Raw genomic sequence first — 15,249 nt, 5'->3', positions numbered from 1 at the left:
TGGACTCCAAGCAGGCTTCTCTCTCTAGATACAAAACTCTTGCTGTTATCCACTCAGAATTTTTCTAAGTAATTTTCATATGTATGAACTGTCATCAACATATCAATAATACTGATATGCATATGCTACCAGCTATAAACATTAAGCATGTTTATACATGTTGAGCTGTACAGAAACTGAACCCTTGTATCTCAAAGAAAAATCTAAGTTTAGCTTTTAAATTAATTTGTAGTGCCAACATGACAAAAAATATTCAGCTGAAGCGGGTATAATTGAAATCTTGAACAAGTGGAAGAATGCAGCTAAATGAGAAGGAAATGGTCTCAGTACACTATTCCTTCATTGCTCCTCACCATAACAGGGCAGACAGTAAGTCTAAAAATATTTTAAAGACTTCTGCTGTAAGATGGGATATGTTCTGTACAAGTACATAAATGCCATTGCAGTGTACCCCTCCAGCCCCCCACTCAGCCTGCACGAATAATTAACTAACGCAAGAATTTCGACCAGCCTGCCTGAAACAAAATGATCACATCCATACTTCGTAGTGGTTTTAAACAAACAAAATAAACCGCAGTCATTCCTTGGGATCCTGATCGATTTTATTTACGAATGAGATATCACAAAAATTCACAAAGTATGACCAAAATATTCAGAGGGCTTTGTAAAGATTACAAATAGCAGGGCTTTGAATGAGAACCACATTTGGGCAGTTTGCATAGCAACAGCCTTCCTGCCGATTCTGCCCTCTTCTCTGAAAGCATTTGACATGAGTACGCACCGAACAAGTAAAAAAGAAGAATAATAATAACAACCCTCTTAAAACAGTCAATGCTAAAGGAATATGGGCACAGATAAACCGCAGATAAATCGCTTCACAACGCACGGCCCCATCCAGACCCTTTCCATGCCCATCCTGCCCAGAGGATGCCCTGCCGCGGCTCCCACGTTTACACCCCCCGCACCCACTGCAGGACCCGGGGCATCAGCAAAACACCGCGCCGGGGCCGGGACAGCCCCGCGAAGCCCGCCCGGGCCTCCACCACACGCGGCGCCGGGCCGCGGGAGGCGGCACCCCGCCGGGTATCCGGGGAAGGGGCGGCGGCGAGCCGGGGGGGCACTGCCCGGCGGCGTCCCGTCTGGGGCCCCGCGGCGCCCCCGGGGCTCGGCGGCGGCGCCCGGCTAGCAGCGGCTCTCGGCGGCGGCGCCCGGCGGCGGCGTGGCGGGCCCCGAGACGGCGGCCGCGGCGGTGGCCGGCTCTGAGATGGCGGCCCCGGGGGTGGCGGGCCCAGAGATGGCGGCTCCGGCGGTGGCGGCCCCGGGGGTGGCGGGCCCCGAGATGGCGGCGTCGGCGGTGGCGGCGCCGGGGTCGGGGGGCCCCGAGATGGCGGCGCTGGGGTCGGCGGGCGCGGCGTCGGCGGGGGGGCGCCGGCGGGGCCGGTGCGGGGCGCGGTGGGTGGCGCGGCGCCGCGGCTCTGCCTCGAGGCCAGGGCAGCAGCAGGCGCCGCCGGGCCCCGCGCCGCAGAGGCCTCGCTGGAGGCGGCGCGCCCAGGGCCGGTGGCTCTGGAAGAGCAGGTAGGCGAAGGGGTTGAGGGCGCTGTTGGCCGCCGCCACGATGCCGAGTGCCGCCAGCGCCTCCCGCGCGCCGCGGGCGCCGGGCCGGGCGGGCGCCGAGGCGAGGCCGAGCTCCATGGCGCAGCGCGGCAGGCGGCACAGCGCGAACAGCGCGATCAGCACCAGCGTCAGCTGCAGCGTCCGCGCCCGCGCGCGGGGCATCCCGCAGCCGCCGAGCCCGGGCGGCGGCCCCGCGTAGCGCCGCCCGCTCCCCGCCGCCGCCTTGTGCCCGCGGGCGGCCCACACGGCGAGCAGGATGCGGCCGTAGGCCCAGCCGAGCAGGCAGGCGGGCGCCACGAAGCCCGTGGCGGCCCCGTAGGCGGCGTAGGCCAGGCCGTGCCAGCGCGGCAGCTCCTCGAAGATGCTGCGGCAGCGCGGCCCGCCGGGGCGCGGCGCCGGGCGGAAGACGAAGGCCTGCGGCAGCGCCAGCAGCGGCGCCAGCAGCCAGCCCAGGGCGGCGAGGCCGCGCGCAGGCAGCGGCGGCCGCGCCGGGCGCCGCACCACGTGGTGCCGCTCCAGCGCCAGCAGCACCAGGACGTGCGCCGAGGCCAGCGGCCCGCAGCCCTGCAGCAGCGGCAGCAGGCGGCAGGCGGCGGCCCCCGGCGGCCAGCCCGGCCCGCGCAGCTCGGCCGCCAGCCGCGGCAGCAGCGCCAGCCCGCAGCCACAGAGGTCGGCCAGCGCCAGGTGGGCGATGAGGAAGTCCATCTTGCGCCGCCGCCGCCGGCCCCGGCCGCAGCAGCCGCAGCAGCCGAGGCGGCGCAGCACCAGGCAGTTGCCCACCAGCGCCAGCAGCAGGACGGCGCCCGCCGACGCCGCCCGCGCCCGCCGGCTGGGCAGCGGCCACTGCCCCCCGGGGGCGGAGAGGTTGAGGCCGCCTGCTGGCTCCGGGACGCTGGAGACGTTGGGCACGGCTGCCGGGCTGCTCGGGCTGAAGGGGTCTTCCATGGCTCCCGCACGGTCCCGGCGGGGAGAAGGAGGAGGAGGAGGAGGGCGCTGCGCCGGGCGGCCTCGTGCTCCCCGCCGGGCACAAACTTTCCCGGCGGGCGGCGGCAGCGCGCGGCGGCGGCGCTCCCCGCGCCTATATAGGGGCTCTGCCCGTCATGGGGCGCGGGGAGGGGGCTGCGCACCCCCGCGGCCGCCGCGCTTCCCCACCCAGCGGCCGCCTCCCCCCGCCGCCAGCCGCCGCCGTCCTCCCTGGCGCCCGCGCACCGGCAGCGCCGCGCACCGTCCGCACCTGCCGGAGGCGCCCGGCCGCCCCCTCGGCCCGGCCCGCGCCGTCGGCGGCCGCTGCGCTGCGTCCCCCGCGCTGCCGCCAGCCCGAGGGTTTCGCTCACGCACCTGCGAGGACGGGATCCGCGCCCGGGGGGGGGAGATGCCCGCGGCAGCCGGGGCCGCGGTGCGGGGCCGAGGTGCTAAGCACATCGCGGCGCGTGCTGCTCGGATCAGAGCGGAGCGAGGCGAGGGCTGTGCGTGCACCCCGCTCGGCAGGCGGCATCCTGTTGCACCGTCCCGGTGTGGGGTTAACACCGTGGGCTGCGCGGGGCAGCGGTCCCGCTCGCGCGGCGCTTGGCAGTCATTGCTGTCTTCCTTTTTTTTCCTTTCCCCCCAGGCACATTTCGAAGAATAGAGAAGGAATTAGTAAAGCTTATATTAATGAATTACTACTCATGAAATGAACTGTGTTTTCATCCAAAGGATGCATCCTTCTGCTACACCGACCGTCTTTCATTGTGATTTCCACCAGATGGCACTTTGATGCAGGGACGCCTCCATCCAGCGTCACGTAGAGTGACTCAGAATACATTAAAGAAGCCAAACTCTTAAGAAAATATTAAGAAAAATCTAACTAATTAGGAAATTCACTTAAAGCTTTGGGGGGAGGATAGCCTCCCTCTTTTGATCAAAATGTTTTAAATTCAGTTGGTAGATACGGTTCTAACTTAGGTTCATTCCAGGAATTAAGTTGTGCTTTGTTTGCCGTATTTTGATAACTAAGTAGCTTGGGGATATTCTGTCATTTTTTACACGTTTATTTCAATTGGCAGATAACATTTTATCAGTTTCGCTAGCTCCAGGAACTAAGTTGTGCTTAGTGAGCCACATTTTGGTAACTAGGGAACACGGAAAAAAGTAATTATTATGTTTACATTTTTATTAGCGATTCCATGCATCCCTTGCTTTCCAAACTTATTATTGTATGTATTCAGTGCTCTAAAACCACGTGCTTTTAACGAGGGACAGCTGCACATCTGGGGCAGTATGGAGAAAACAAAAAGCCACTGACTTGTCAGATGTCTTAAGTAAAGGGATCGTCTTATTGATCCCAACACTTAAACTACGCTACCTAATGATGTTTGTTCTTATAATTATGCTACGAATATTGCGCGTGTGCTGCCCAAGAACACAGGAATACGTCGAATTTTTACTGAAAGCCGTCGGGACGAGCGCTGTGATTTCACACGTATTTTCGGTGTGGAAAGAGGCCCGCGAAAACGCACCGCCCGCCTCAGCCGCCGGGCGGCCGCGCGGGGGGAAGGAGGGCAGCCGCGCGGGGGAGCCCGCCGAGCCCTCGCGCCCTGCCCCGCCTGTGCTTTGGGGGCCACGGGAGCGCCCGCGGGGGCCGGGCCGGGCCGGGCCGGGGTACCTCCCCCGTCGCGTTCGCAGCCGCCCGGCAGGGGCGGCCCCGCCCGTCGAGGCGGAGCGCGCGGCGCGGCCGTTACGCCCCCGGCGCGGGAGCGCGCCCGCAGTGCCCGCCGGGAGCTGTAGTCTCCTTTCCTCTGGCACCGGCGGGCAGCCGCGCGGTACGTGTGGGAGGCCCGCGGGGGCGGGGCGGGGGCAGCGGGGCGCGTGTCCGTGCCTGTGCCCGCGCGCGGCCGGGCGGGGTCCCCTGGCGCCGCGTCGCGCCGCGGCCGTGAGGGGAGGGCGGCGCCGCTGCCCGCGCGGCGGCAGCCGGGGGCCGGCAGCCGGGAGCCGGGCACTGGGCAGTCCCCGTCGCCTGCCTGTGTGCCTCGAGGCGTGTCTGCGGGAGGGCGCGGAGGGAAGAAGCGGTTCCCCGAGCCCTGCCGGGGCCCGCGGGGGAGGCTGGCGCGGGGAAAGGGAATGTTTGCGGATTTTTGGTGTTTGTTCAACTCCGTTTCGTCAGAGCCGGGAAGGGAGCTGGCTGTTCCGGGCGCTGCCCGTCCGCCCCTGCGAGCCCGGTGCCACAGAGGCAGCCGGCGGGGCTCAGGCCCTGCGGCGACCGAGGCGGCGCGCCGCGACCCCCGCAGCAGCGGGGCTGCCCGAAGGGGCACGGTTCGTTGAGGGCTGTGTGGTGTTTCCGAGCAGCTGTGCTTCTCCTCGCCGCGGTCACCCTGGGATTGTTGGCAGGACGCACTTTGGGTCTTGCGCTCCTGCCCTGCTGGGATGCAGCGAGGTCTGGGAGGCTTACGCGGACGGTTATACTTTCTGCCTCTTGTTTAAACAGAGGGATTTTAGCTTGGCTAGTGACCCGGAAACAGCACAATCAAGCAAAATGGAATTTTTAGTTCACCTTACGTAGTGTGCAATGGAAACTACACTTTCCAAGGAGCCCTAAGAGGGCAAACAAATAAAACGCCAATTTCATGTGCTTTTAATAGGTGACTGTTTACTAGCTCAGCAGTTTCATGGTTAGGGCCTAACGCCAGTAGTTTAACCGTTTTGGGAACGGGAGGGAAGCAACAGTTGCGGTAGGTTCCTGCCATGAGAGGCAGTGCTGCAGAAATGGCATCGCATCCAGGGCTCGGAGTTGCCTGCTGGAAAAGTGGAAAAGCATGTAAGATGACAATCAGCTTGGAGGGCTGTTAGGCTTCTCTTCCGTAAGGTCCTCGAGCCCACCCCAAGTCTCTCCCAAAGAAGAAGCTGTAGGCAAGAAGCCACTGCTTCCTTTTGAGCTTTCAGTGGCTACTGGACTGTTTCAGTTTGTTAGCACTTTGCAAGTATGCCTCCACTTCATGGATGAGAAAGTGTCCAACAGTAAGCTCCCAACAAGAGAGTCTAGTTGCAGGTTTTTTCTTGCTATGCAGCCTTTAGTTGCTCTTCTTTCCTAAGAGAAGATGCTCTTCTGCCATTGTACTTTTTCTTAAACTCAGTACTGCATTGACAAGTACACGTTGCCTTGAGGACTTTGTTCTGGGGGACCTGGGGCTGTTCTTATTATACAGTTCGTTGTAGATAAACTTCTTTACATCTCAGTCTAGCTGTAAAATGAAGCAGTTTGCTATTACTTACTCCAGTTAATAAATCTAGGGTGCACCATGCACGAACAGTCTCAGCCAGGTTTCAGTCTTGGGCAGCTGTATAGTATAGTATATGTATACAAATGCAGGCTGGCTGTAGAAATGAACACTAAATGTGTTCTCCACTAAATGAACAAGGGATTTGGTGCTAAGTGCTATTTTAATACTGGTCAGGACATATCTACATATTTATATGTGTAATTTTTTATTGATGTCTTAATAAAATTGTTTCTAACTACAGGCACCTGTGTTTTAAGATTTTGGCCAATCTGGGAAGTTTATACACAGAGTTAGCCAAAAGGTGATGGTAAAAATTGGGTGTTTTCTATTCCAGGTCTTATGATTAGATTGCTACATACTATGCTTATTTTCTAAAGAAAATAAGAAAAATGTGTGTGTTTTATTGGATAGTTCTGTGAGTCTGAAAACTGTGATATTTTGCTTTCTAGGCAAGATTTGGTAGAGCACCTGTATCTAAAATGCAAAGAGTCTGTACTTAGAGTTAATTATGCATAAATCAGAAAATAACTGGCCTTGAAAATACCATGGTGTTATTTATACCAGTCATCCTGGTATATCATCTTATTAGGAAACATGCAGTTGTTGAGCATGAATACACATGGGAATGTAATAAATGACTTCTAAGCATGGTTTTAAACTCATGTGACCCACTCAGTGGGAGGCAGTTGTGGAGTGTTGCCTATAAGGAAAAAGGCAGTACATCCAACTCGGAGCTGTTATCAGGGCAGCCCAGATCATCTCCTCTGCTTTATCTGTCCTGGCACAGTTCGCTCCAGCTGTGCTGAGCCTTGCGAAAAGCCTGCCTTTTTTATGCTCTTGGGGCCAGCCCCGCTACCTCACAAAAAAAGCTTTTTACATAAAGAAGCACTTTGATAAAAGCTGCTACGCGTGTGAACAAAGCAGGCCTAGGTGTGGTAGGAGTGCTGGAGAGAGCCAATGTTGGAACTCATTATTTTGAGCCTTCATTTCTTCATGTGTTTCCTCATCTCTGTTGTGATCTGGTGTGGATCTAAGGTACTGTGTGGTTTGCTGCGTGACTGAGAAGCTCTACTACTCTTTGTAACTCTGTGCCCTCTTTGCAACTTGATTGTGTCTGCCTGCAGTTCCTCTTTATTCTCAGTGTGTGCAAAGATTTTTTTTTTCTTTTAGCCTGATTTTCTGAGGAAGTGAAGGTGATATGGTTGTGCTATGAGAGTGCTATGTGTGTATGAGGAGTTCTAAGGTAACTGGAACATAGCAGCTAATTGTAACCAAATTTGGGAGGAAGATTAAAAGTCTCAAAGATAAGACATTCTTGCAGGTTTTGTGATAAAAGAGGGAGACGTACTTATTGAAAGACTCCTATTGAAAGAGAGAGCCTATTAGACATTTGAAATAAATAAGGGAAGAAAGGGAAAGGCAGAATATGTTTGCTAAAAAGCCCCGATTTGATACAGCTTCTCACTGAACGATTTGTTATCCCTTTTGCAGCCAATGTTTTTACTTTTTTATGAACTTACATCAGTTTGTATTTCTAGTCATAACATTATTTAAATAATACTGGATTTAGATGCAAATGCTAATTTTTATATTTACAGCAAATGCCGTATTTTACCTTTAGTGTGCTAGTATTTGTTTGCATATAGATTTTGAGAGAAGATGGTGATTAAAGCGTAGAGTAAATAAATAAATAGAGATTTAGAAATTATCTTTCTCTGCCCCAGGTATCAGTCTGCAACAGTCAGTATTACCAGTCCCAGTTCTGTTAATGAACACATTGGCTAAACATTGTTATGAAACTCCTGTGCTTTGTTTCATGTGCATATTGATAACCTGTTATGAAAACTCGTGTTCCTTTCATGTCACATGTTAGATGGATAGTGGCTTCTCTGTGACTAAGGCATCCCTTCTATATGTAAAAATCCAAACATGAATTCTTTTATAAAGTGTCTTTTTGATATTTTTGTGTTTTAAGGACATGGATTTGCGCAGCTCAAGCAAAGAAACAGTTGAAATGGAGCCTGATGCTCCTGTATATGTTGGTAAAGAAGACGACATAAAAAAGTCCCAAAGAATAACCACCAAGGTCAATGACAGAGAAATTGTCGTTTTCTACCATGAAGGGAAATTTTATGCTATGGACTCTCGCTGCTACCGTAAGATATTTGCACATATGATCTTGATGTCATAACAATTAACCGTAAAATTTGTTACATAAATTAATATCATTTTCTACTATGTTTTAGATGCAGGAGGTCCTTTACATCTTGGAGAAATAGAGGTATGTAAGCATAATAAAAGTAATGCATGTAAATGTAGTCATTTGAAATCTTCTGATGCATTTTTGAATACTTTTATGTGAATATAATGTTGAAAGAAAGAGGCATTTATGTAAGAATAACATTGCCTATCACCCTATTGAAGCTGACATTTTATACATGTTTTTATCTTGTGAAGCTAAAACGAAGTGAGAAATGGGGTTATAATCTGATTCCCTTTGCTGTATGGATGCACCCCGTAATGGTAGAATATTATTATTAGGCAGTCGTACTATGAACATTAGAAGGAAAGGCTGATGCTATTCACTTCTTGGACATAGTTCTCCAGCACCAAGTGAATCACCAGTCCAGGTTGCTACTGAAATGATGGTGCTCTTAGGAATCGAACTTTGTATTCCTGCGTGAATGGTGATTTAGCTGTACTGCACTGCACCAGGCATATCTTTTGGCATAGAATATTTTCCAAGGAAAGGAAGAGTCAGAAGTCAGTGGCTCACTTTCTCTCTCTGCTTTTTTTTTTTTCTTTTCAGGATATCAATGGTCAACCATGTATTATTTGTCCTTGGCATAAGTATAAAATTACTTTGGAAACAGGAGAAGGATTATATCAAGCCATAAACCCTATGGAACAATCACCAACACCACGGTGGCAATCAAAAGGAGTGAAACAAAGGATTCATAAAGTTACTGTAGACAACGGAAACATTTATGTGAGTCCCCCAGATTTGTCTGTAAGCTTTGACTCAGACTATTATGCTGACAAGTGCAAAAATAATGGTGATTTTGCTATGGAAAAATAAAGCGAATCGCACGTAGCACAACAAGTGGCGGCCAAGAAGTAGAATCCTGGTGAATGTCCCTTTGAAGAATCATAATCATCAAATAAAAATTTAACGTGGCTGTAAAGATTGTTTCCAGATGAAATTCTAATGCTAATGTTATGTTAAAGCATTGAACAATGTAGAAATGAAAAGACAGAAATAGAAGCTCCTATCTTCTCAGAACTGACTGACCTTGTGCCAGTGAAGTGTTTTTGCTCTTGCCTTTCAAAAAGACTTATGTACAGCAGACTGCTTCATAATACTTGACATTTTAGAAATCTTTCTTTGCTAGAATTCTTTTAATTTCAGGAGGCAAAATAGTATAGAATATTACTGCTTATAAAACACATTGAAAAGTTTAAGTTAAATAGTCTGGTGTAAAGGTTATATTTATATATTTAACAGTTTATACTTACAATACCTTCTGTATGTGACATTGAAATTTTAAACTTTTTAGATATGCAAGTAATTTCTGATCTTTATTAATCTAAAGAGCCAGGTTTACAAAGAGAAGTACAATGTGTGAACATATTTTAATGTGCTTCTCTACGCCTGTTTGTATGTCACTACTTTGGTTCCATAGAAGTATGTATTTTCTTCTTCCTCACTGAACTCCTTTTCGTAGTACATCATATAATGTCACCAATACTTGTCATGCATAATTCATTATTCCTGATTCTATTGTTGGGTAAGAAAGAAGTTGTTGGGTAAAAAAAAAGATTTGGTATATAATGTAGCGGTTCTTTTTTGTTTGGTTCTTGTGTGTGTTTTTTTTAAACTTATTTTAAACACATTATTATATATTCATTTAAAAAAATATCCTTTCTATTTAGATCTAAAGTTTGGTTTCTGCATGTGAATTCATTGTATAATATCAGATCTGCCCTGATAAGCCTGCTCCCAGGACAGAGAAACTTTCCCTCTGTTGTCTTGCATGATAGGTGGGCTGTGGGCTGAGACGTGGTGGAATCTCCTACCCAGCCCGTGCAGTCAAGAGTGCCGCTTCCAAGTTCACAGGAGATATTCTGTGAAAGCTTAGGATCAGCCTGGAATGCTTGACCTGTCTATCTGTTAACATGTCTGCATCATGACTCCAGTTCTTCAGAATGGCTTTTTGGTGCTTTGTAGGCTATTTGCAGAAATTCTGTTTTATTCAGGTTCACTTTCAAGCTAACTGGTCTTCATCTGTGAGTTTCTCTCATTCATTCATTGGATTGTCTTAATGTACGTGAATAGTAAGTAGATCCATGTCAGAATCACTTTTCATATAAATATATTTATAAGTACTGAGGAGTAGAGGAATAACAAAGGAAAACATTTGTGCCTGATTCATCACAAAAAAGCAAAGCACATTATCAATTTATGTCACTATATGAAGGATTCATCATGTTTATATTTAGATGTCTGCATCTGATTATGTCCCCTTATATTGGTTTTGTGGTCAGTAGAGAGAAATTGGCAACTTTAAGATTGCCTGTTTCTAAACTTTAAGGTAAATCTGATCTATTTAAGTTGTGTATTTTAGAACTGCACCATAGAAATGCATTCCTTCTCCTCTCATTGACCGTTAAATCAGCTGGTGCTGAGTAGTTCAGATGTAAATGCCTGCCTTCTGTCAGATGAATCACATCTTGCTCATGTGCTAGAAACTGCTGTTGTTTACTGGCCAGTTTTGTGTATTTTTTTGTGTATTTTTCTTTCTTACCCTTCTTGCAGCCACAGTGTAGATGGTAGGAAGGTAAGGAAGGAAGGTGATGGAGTGGTACGGCTGCTACTGCATCATATAAAAGAAAAATATTGTACAGCCCTCCAATATACCCTCATTGATTAGTATGATTGCTACAACAGGGGGGTTCTTCTGCTTGTTTGAGAGTTTTTTTTCTAGCATAAAGAAACTCTGGAGACATTATGGTGACAACAGATATTGCAGGTCCGCTCTCTGATCCAGTGCAGAGTGAAGGATGCGAATACTGACGCTAATTTACCTTTCAAAAGGAAATTCAGGAAAGCTTTGTTTCTCTAGAGGGTATACATTGTAACTTTCTCCATCTCTCTCCTTTTCATCACTGCCATTTTTAGTGTTTTCTCTTAGGGATTTTTCCTCTTGAACAATATTTTTTATTTTTCATTTTTCCAAGTATGGCTTTAATAAAAGTTGTCTATTTAAATTAACAAAGATACAGTTTAGCGTAAGAAAGTTATGATTTTGAGTAATATGTTATTGCCTATTTGACTTTCAGTAGAATGCTAGTAGCAGGAAGTTTTACCTCAAAGTTTCATGTGCATGTTCATATTAGTAGAATAGTACTCAGTCTTTTGTAGCATTGAATTTTCTAGCTAAAATCCAGTGAAGTGCCTGATCATACACTTACTGTTAGCCCTGTGAAATCAGGGGGACTTCATGTTCATGTTTAGGTGCTTCGATAGGCCACTTCTATTAAGCATTTCTCTACTATAATAACTGCATACTATTTGCAAACTTCTTAAGAGGTTTTGCTTTTACTTTTAAATACATTCTTATTCACAGGGAGATGGCACTTATTTAATTCCTAAAGTTTGTCAATCAGTTCATTTTTCCCTCAGTTCTCTTGTTGATGGTCACATAAAGAATAGAGAATTATTAACTTAAGTGGTTATGGACAAAGGAGGGAGAGTTGGCTGACTGTTAAGTTTCTGGTTTTTTGACAGCAGAGAAGAAAACCTGCAGCATTTTAAGATTGCTATGTTTTTAAGAAAAAGTTCCATTTCATTTTATTTGTTTACTATTGCATATTAAAATATGCACCTACCTTAAAAATATTGTAACCTTTTAGTGTCAGAGTTGGACGTTTCTTTGTCTAACTTCCATGATAAAATTGTGCTCCCATACAACAGCTGTGTAAAGTACTAAAAAAGTTGTAGCGAGATGATGTGGAAAAAATGCTAGAAGATAGATTGTGATGACTTCTAATGTAAGAAATATAAATATTTCACTTGCTTGACAGTTACTCCTTCCAACTTCTTTTCAGAGCAATGCTTATGCTTTTCCAGAGTCAGATACAAGCTATGTCTCAGTCTGTGGCCCAGGCCAGCTCCATAGTATTATATGGCACTTCCAGAAGTGCATGGGTTAGGTATTTTACAGTTGGCAGCTTATCTCCAGATTTGCTTATATCACTTTTGCTAGAAAAGACCAATTTCTGCATGCTGTCTTTTGTCTTGCCAACCTATTTTTTAGGTACAATTCAGACATCTTCATACTAAGCAATATACTCCAGAACTTGGGAATGTTTGGTGATGTATATGCTTATGTTCAATTCCTAGTTAAATATACTGAAATATTAGGCGAATAAATGGAAAAGACTGAGGTTAGCTTGAGAAGGGAACCAGCTTGATAAGAATGGGTGGAGAGAGAATACCAAGGGAGCTAGGATGTGATGAGGGAGCTGAGACTGGCAGAAGTAGGATGAGGAACTGAGACCAAGTGCAAAGAAGTTAGGAGTATCAGAACAGGTATTCAGTTGGCAGGTAAAATAGAGAAGGTGATTGGAAGTCATGGGGGAAAGGAAACTTCAGGAAAAACAGAAAATGCAGCAAAAGATACTTCAAGAACGAGGAGACTGAAAAGGATGGGGCATCTAGGACTGAGGAAACACTGGTAGCAGTAAAGGAAGATTGGGACACAGCTGTTTGAAGGGAGAGACTAACACCTGAATAAGGACATGAGGTGTAGTTAAGCTAAGGGAGTGGGACCAAGATGATGTTTAAGGGACAGTGAAGAGATGGAAGGAATAATAGTTGTAGGCAAGAGACCAGGAAGTCATTGGCTGCATAATTTAAGCTTCCTGGAGAGATGTGTTAATGCGGAATTGCAAAAGCTACCCTCCAGATCATTCAGGAGAACTGTTTTGTTGGTGATAGTTTTGGGGGTTTAGTTTAGTTTTGACAAATGTGCAAACACCATCTGTTTTCCCATCATTAATCAGCCTAGCAAAGAACAGAGAAACGTATTTTATGCTTTGGCTTGAAAATTTTCATGATGACTCTGCAAGCTCTGTAAGCTGCTTCTAAAAGCAGCTTGAACAGAATAAACAACAGTTATATTTATCCTATCATGAAGCCATCTTTCTGAAAAAGCAAGATAAAACCTAAGACTGCTGTGGTTTGAACTGCAGTTTGAGCCTCGACCTGAGGTTGCTGTACCATAAACATTAATTAGACATTGTTAATCATAGGGCTGGATGCTGTAAGTTTTCCTTGCTGCATGTAATACGTTGTTCTGCAATGTCCCATTGACTTCATTGGTGCTGTACTCGAAATAAGGTGCTTCAAGGGCTAGTAAAGTCAGGTCCAGAATTGCAGGATATGAAGCACATATTATATTGGTGAGAGCCAGTCTTTGCCAGATAGGAGATCCCATGAAGCAAGGAAAAATGTCTAGTCTGTAGGTAAATAGTTTTCAAACCAAACACTTATTGTCAAAGTATTAAACCTTCTCAGAAGCATTGTACCATTCCTTATTTTCACATTTAATTTTGAAATTAAATAAACCCTGAAGTTTATATCTGTTCTTTTTTGATATGATTAAGGAAAGTAATTCATGTTGTTACTTCTGCTGGTCATGCAAATGTTGGTTTAGGGTGCAGGACTTCACCAGTTCTCTAAGCATCCCATTAGTCTGCCCACTTAACTAACTTTTTAAAGGTTACTGGAGGAAGTAAGAGTTGGGGAATGGAAGCAATATTGCTGAAGAGGTGCTAGAGCCCTCTTCTTGTGTGGGAAGAGGGGATATGAGTGCAGAGATTCCCTTCTACTTGCAGTTTTGTAGGACAGTCAAGCTGCAGCTCTGAGACGGCCTAGGCTGGTCTAAATGGTAGGTGCTTTCCCCTCCTCAGCTGCGTGTACCCACCTCCCTCCCCTCGGTTGCTCCGGTGCTTGCAGTCTCCTTCACTGATCCATTTCACCACGCCAACCCTGCAGAGAAGTATTCACTTTCTTAGCTGAGCAAAGGGTTCACTCAACACTGGAGTCGGCGTAAGGGTGAGTATAGGAGCCCGTGGCCGGTGGCAAAGAAGTGGGCCTGAGTAGCCAGCAGGGCAAGGTCTCTGATCTCAGCATGAGGTGACCAGGCGTATTCACCACCTTCCACCTCCCCCAGGTCCTTAGCTGTGGTACTCGTGGGATCTGTCCTCCAGCAAAAAATAGCAGGTAGTTTTCTGTTGGGTCAGTGAATTCAGTCAGATCAGTGAATGGTTGAACGAGGGTCAGAAAGAGCACAGTGTGAGTAGTGAGGGAATAGGGAAGGAGGAGCATGTGTGGAGTAAGGGAGTGTGATCTGTTAGATCAGTTCTGTGTAACTTCACCCAATGAGTATTGTTTCCTGTAGGTTTTACTCATGCAAACCTATTAAGTGGAATTGCTCACTTGAACAAAGATTAAACAGAGTTTTAAATTACTAAACTGTGCTAAAGATGGTGAAGTTGACAGTTTTACTTGTAGTAACACAAACTGAGAAATGGAATATTGTTAGAAAATCTAACTATTTTCCTACATTACTTACAAAGAATGTCCGGAAAGGTCTTCATTAGTGTTCAAAGACCCTCTCTCACCTGAACCTTATAGAGAGGGCACTTTGGCGTGCAAATATTTTTCAGAAGGTAACCAGATATGGTATTTAGCCCTGCAAATTTTTGTAGCAGTTCTGGTTGCAAGAATTTGACAACAAATTTTGAAGATGCAGATATTCTGCTTAGCCCATTAATGACTCTTACTGTGTGAGATGAAGAGAGTGCCCTGACAGGCACTGGCTGTGATGCTTGAACAATGGGATTGTTCTGATGAAAGACATGCTTGAGAAATATGGTTTATTATTGCAAACTCTAGTAATTAAAGCATGAAAGCCTATGGAGGAAAGACTATTCCAGAAATAATTATCTTATATGAAAGTTATGGTAAAATGTGTGTTATTTTATTAAAAAAATTAGTTGTGATTAATTTAACCATCAATTAGTTGTGATTACTTTTTCATTTAATGTAAAAAAATGAAACTATTTCATTTGTGGCTTTCCATGTTCTGTTGGTATTTTGCTGAGGCTGTGATGGACTAAGGACCTAGGCAACACAAAGACTGTAGGTAAAGGTTTTATTTTTTATTAAGCCAACTGCTGCAGTTGGGAAAAACTACTAAAGTTTTTCAGCACACTGAAGTAGGGCTCTAGTGCCTGAAAGCTTTTCAAATTTTTCCATCTATGCAAGTTGTTTAAAGAAAAATATTGTCGCTGCTTGCAAATGACCTGCCTT

At 47.0% G+C, this 15,249-nt stretch overlaps 2 protein-coding genes across 6 annotated transcripts; one reads left to right on the top strand and one right to left on the bottom strand.

Annotated features, from left to right (window-relative positions):
* Positions 1-584: 584 nt before the first annotated feature.
* LOC135324916 (probable G-protein coupled receptor 150) lies at positions 585-2,843 on the bottom strand. The gene has a single exon (XM_064501997.1). The coding sequence runs from the start codon at positions 2,557-2,559 to the stop codon at positions 1,183-1,185; it is 1,377 nt and encodes a 458-aa protein (XP_064358067.1). The 5' UTR covers positions 2,560-2,843; the 3' UTR covers positions 585-1,182.
* A 1,458-nt stretch (positions 2,844-4,301) lies between these two features.
* LOC135325095 (Rieske domain-containing protein-like) lies at positions 4,302-14,955 on the top strand. Of its 5 annotated transcripts, none has more exons than XM_064502584.1 (4): positions 4,302-4,415; positions 7,846-8,026; positions 8,117-8,151; positions 8,680-14,955. In XM_064502584.1, the coding sequence occupies exons 2-4, from the start codon at positions 7,849-7,851 to the stop codon at positions 8,947-8,949; spliced, it is 483 nt and encodes a 160-aa protein (XP_064358654.1). In that variant the 5' UTR covers positions 4,302-4,415; positions 7,846-7,848; the 3' UTR covers positions 8,950-14,955. The 5 variants fall into 5 exon arrangements, with proteins under 5 accessions (XP_064358654.1, XP_064358656.1, XP_064358655.1 ...); XM_064502586.1 differs by lacking the exon at positions 4,302-4,415 and adding an exon at positions 4,492-5,026; XM_064502585.1 differs by lacking the exon at positions 4,302-4,415 and adding an exon at positions 5,034-5,407.
* Positions 14,956-15,249: the final 294 nt, after the last annotated feature.

This window comes from Dromaius novaehollandiae, chromosome Z (genome assembly GCF_036370855.1).
Source record: "Dromaius novaehollandiae isolate bDroNov1 chromosome Z, bDroNov1.hap1, whole genome shotgun sequence".
Lineage (NCBI taxonomy): Eukaryota > Metazoa > Chordata > Aves > Casuariiformes > Dromaiidae > Dromaius > Dromaius novaehollandiae.
Note: the sequence above shows the minus strand (reverse complement) of the source record. Positions and strands in the feature narration are given on the sequence as shown.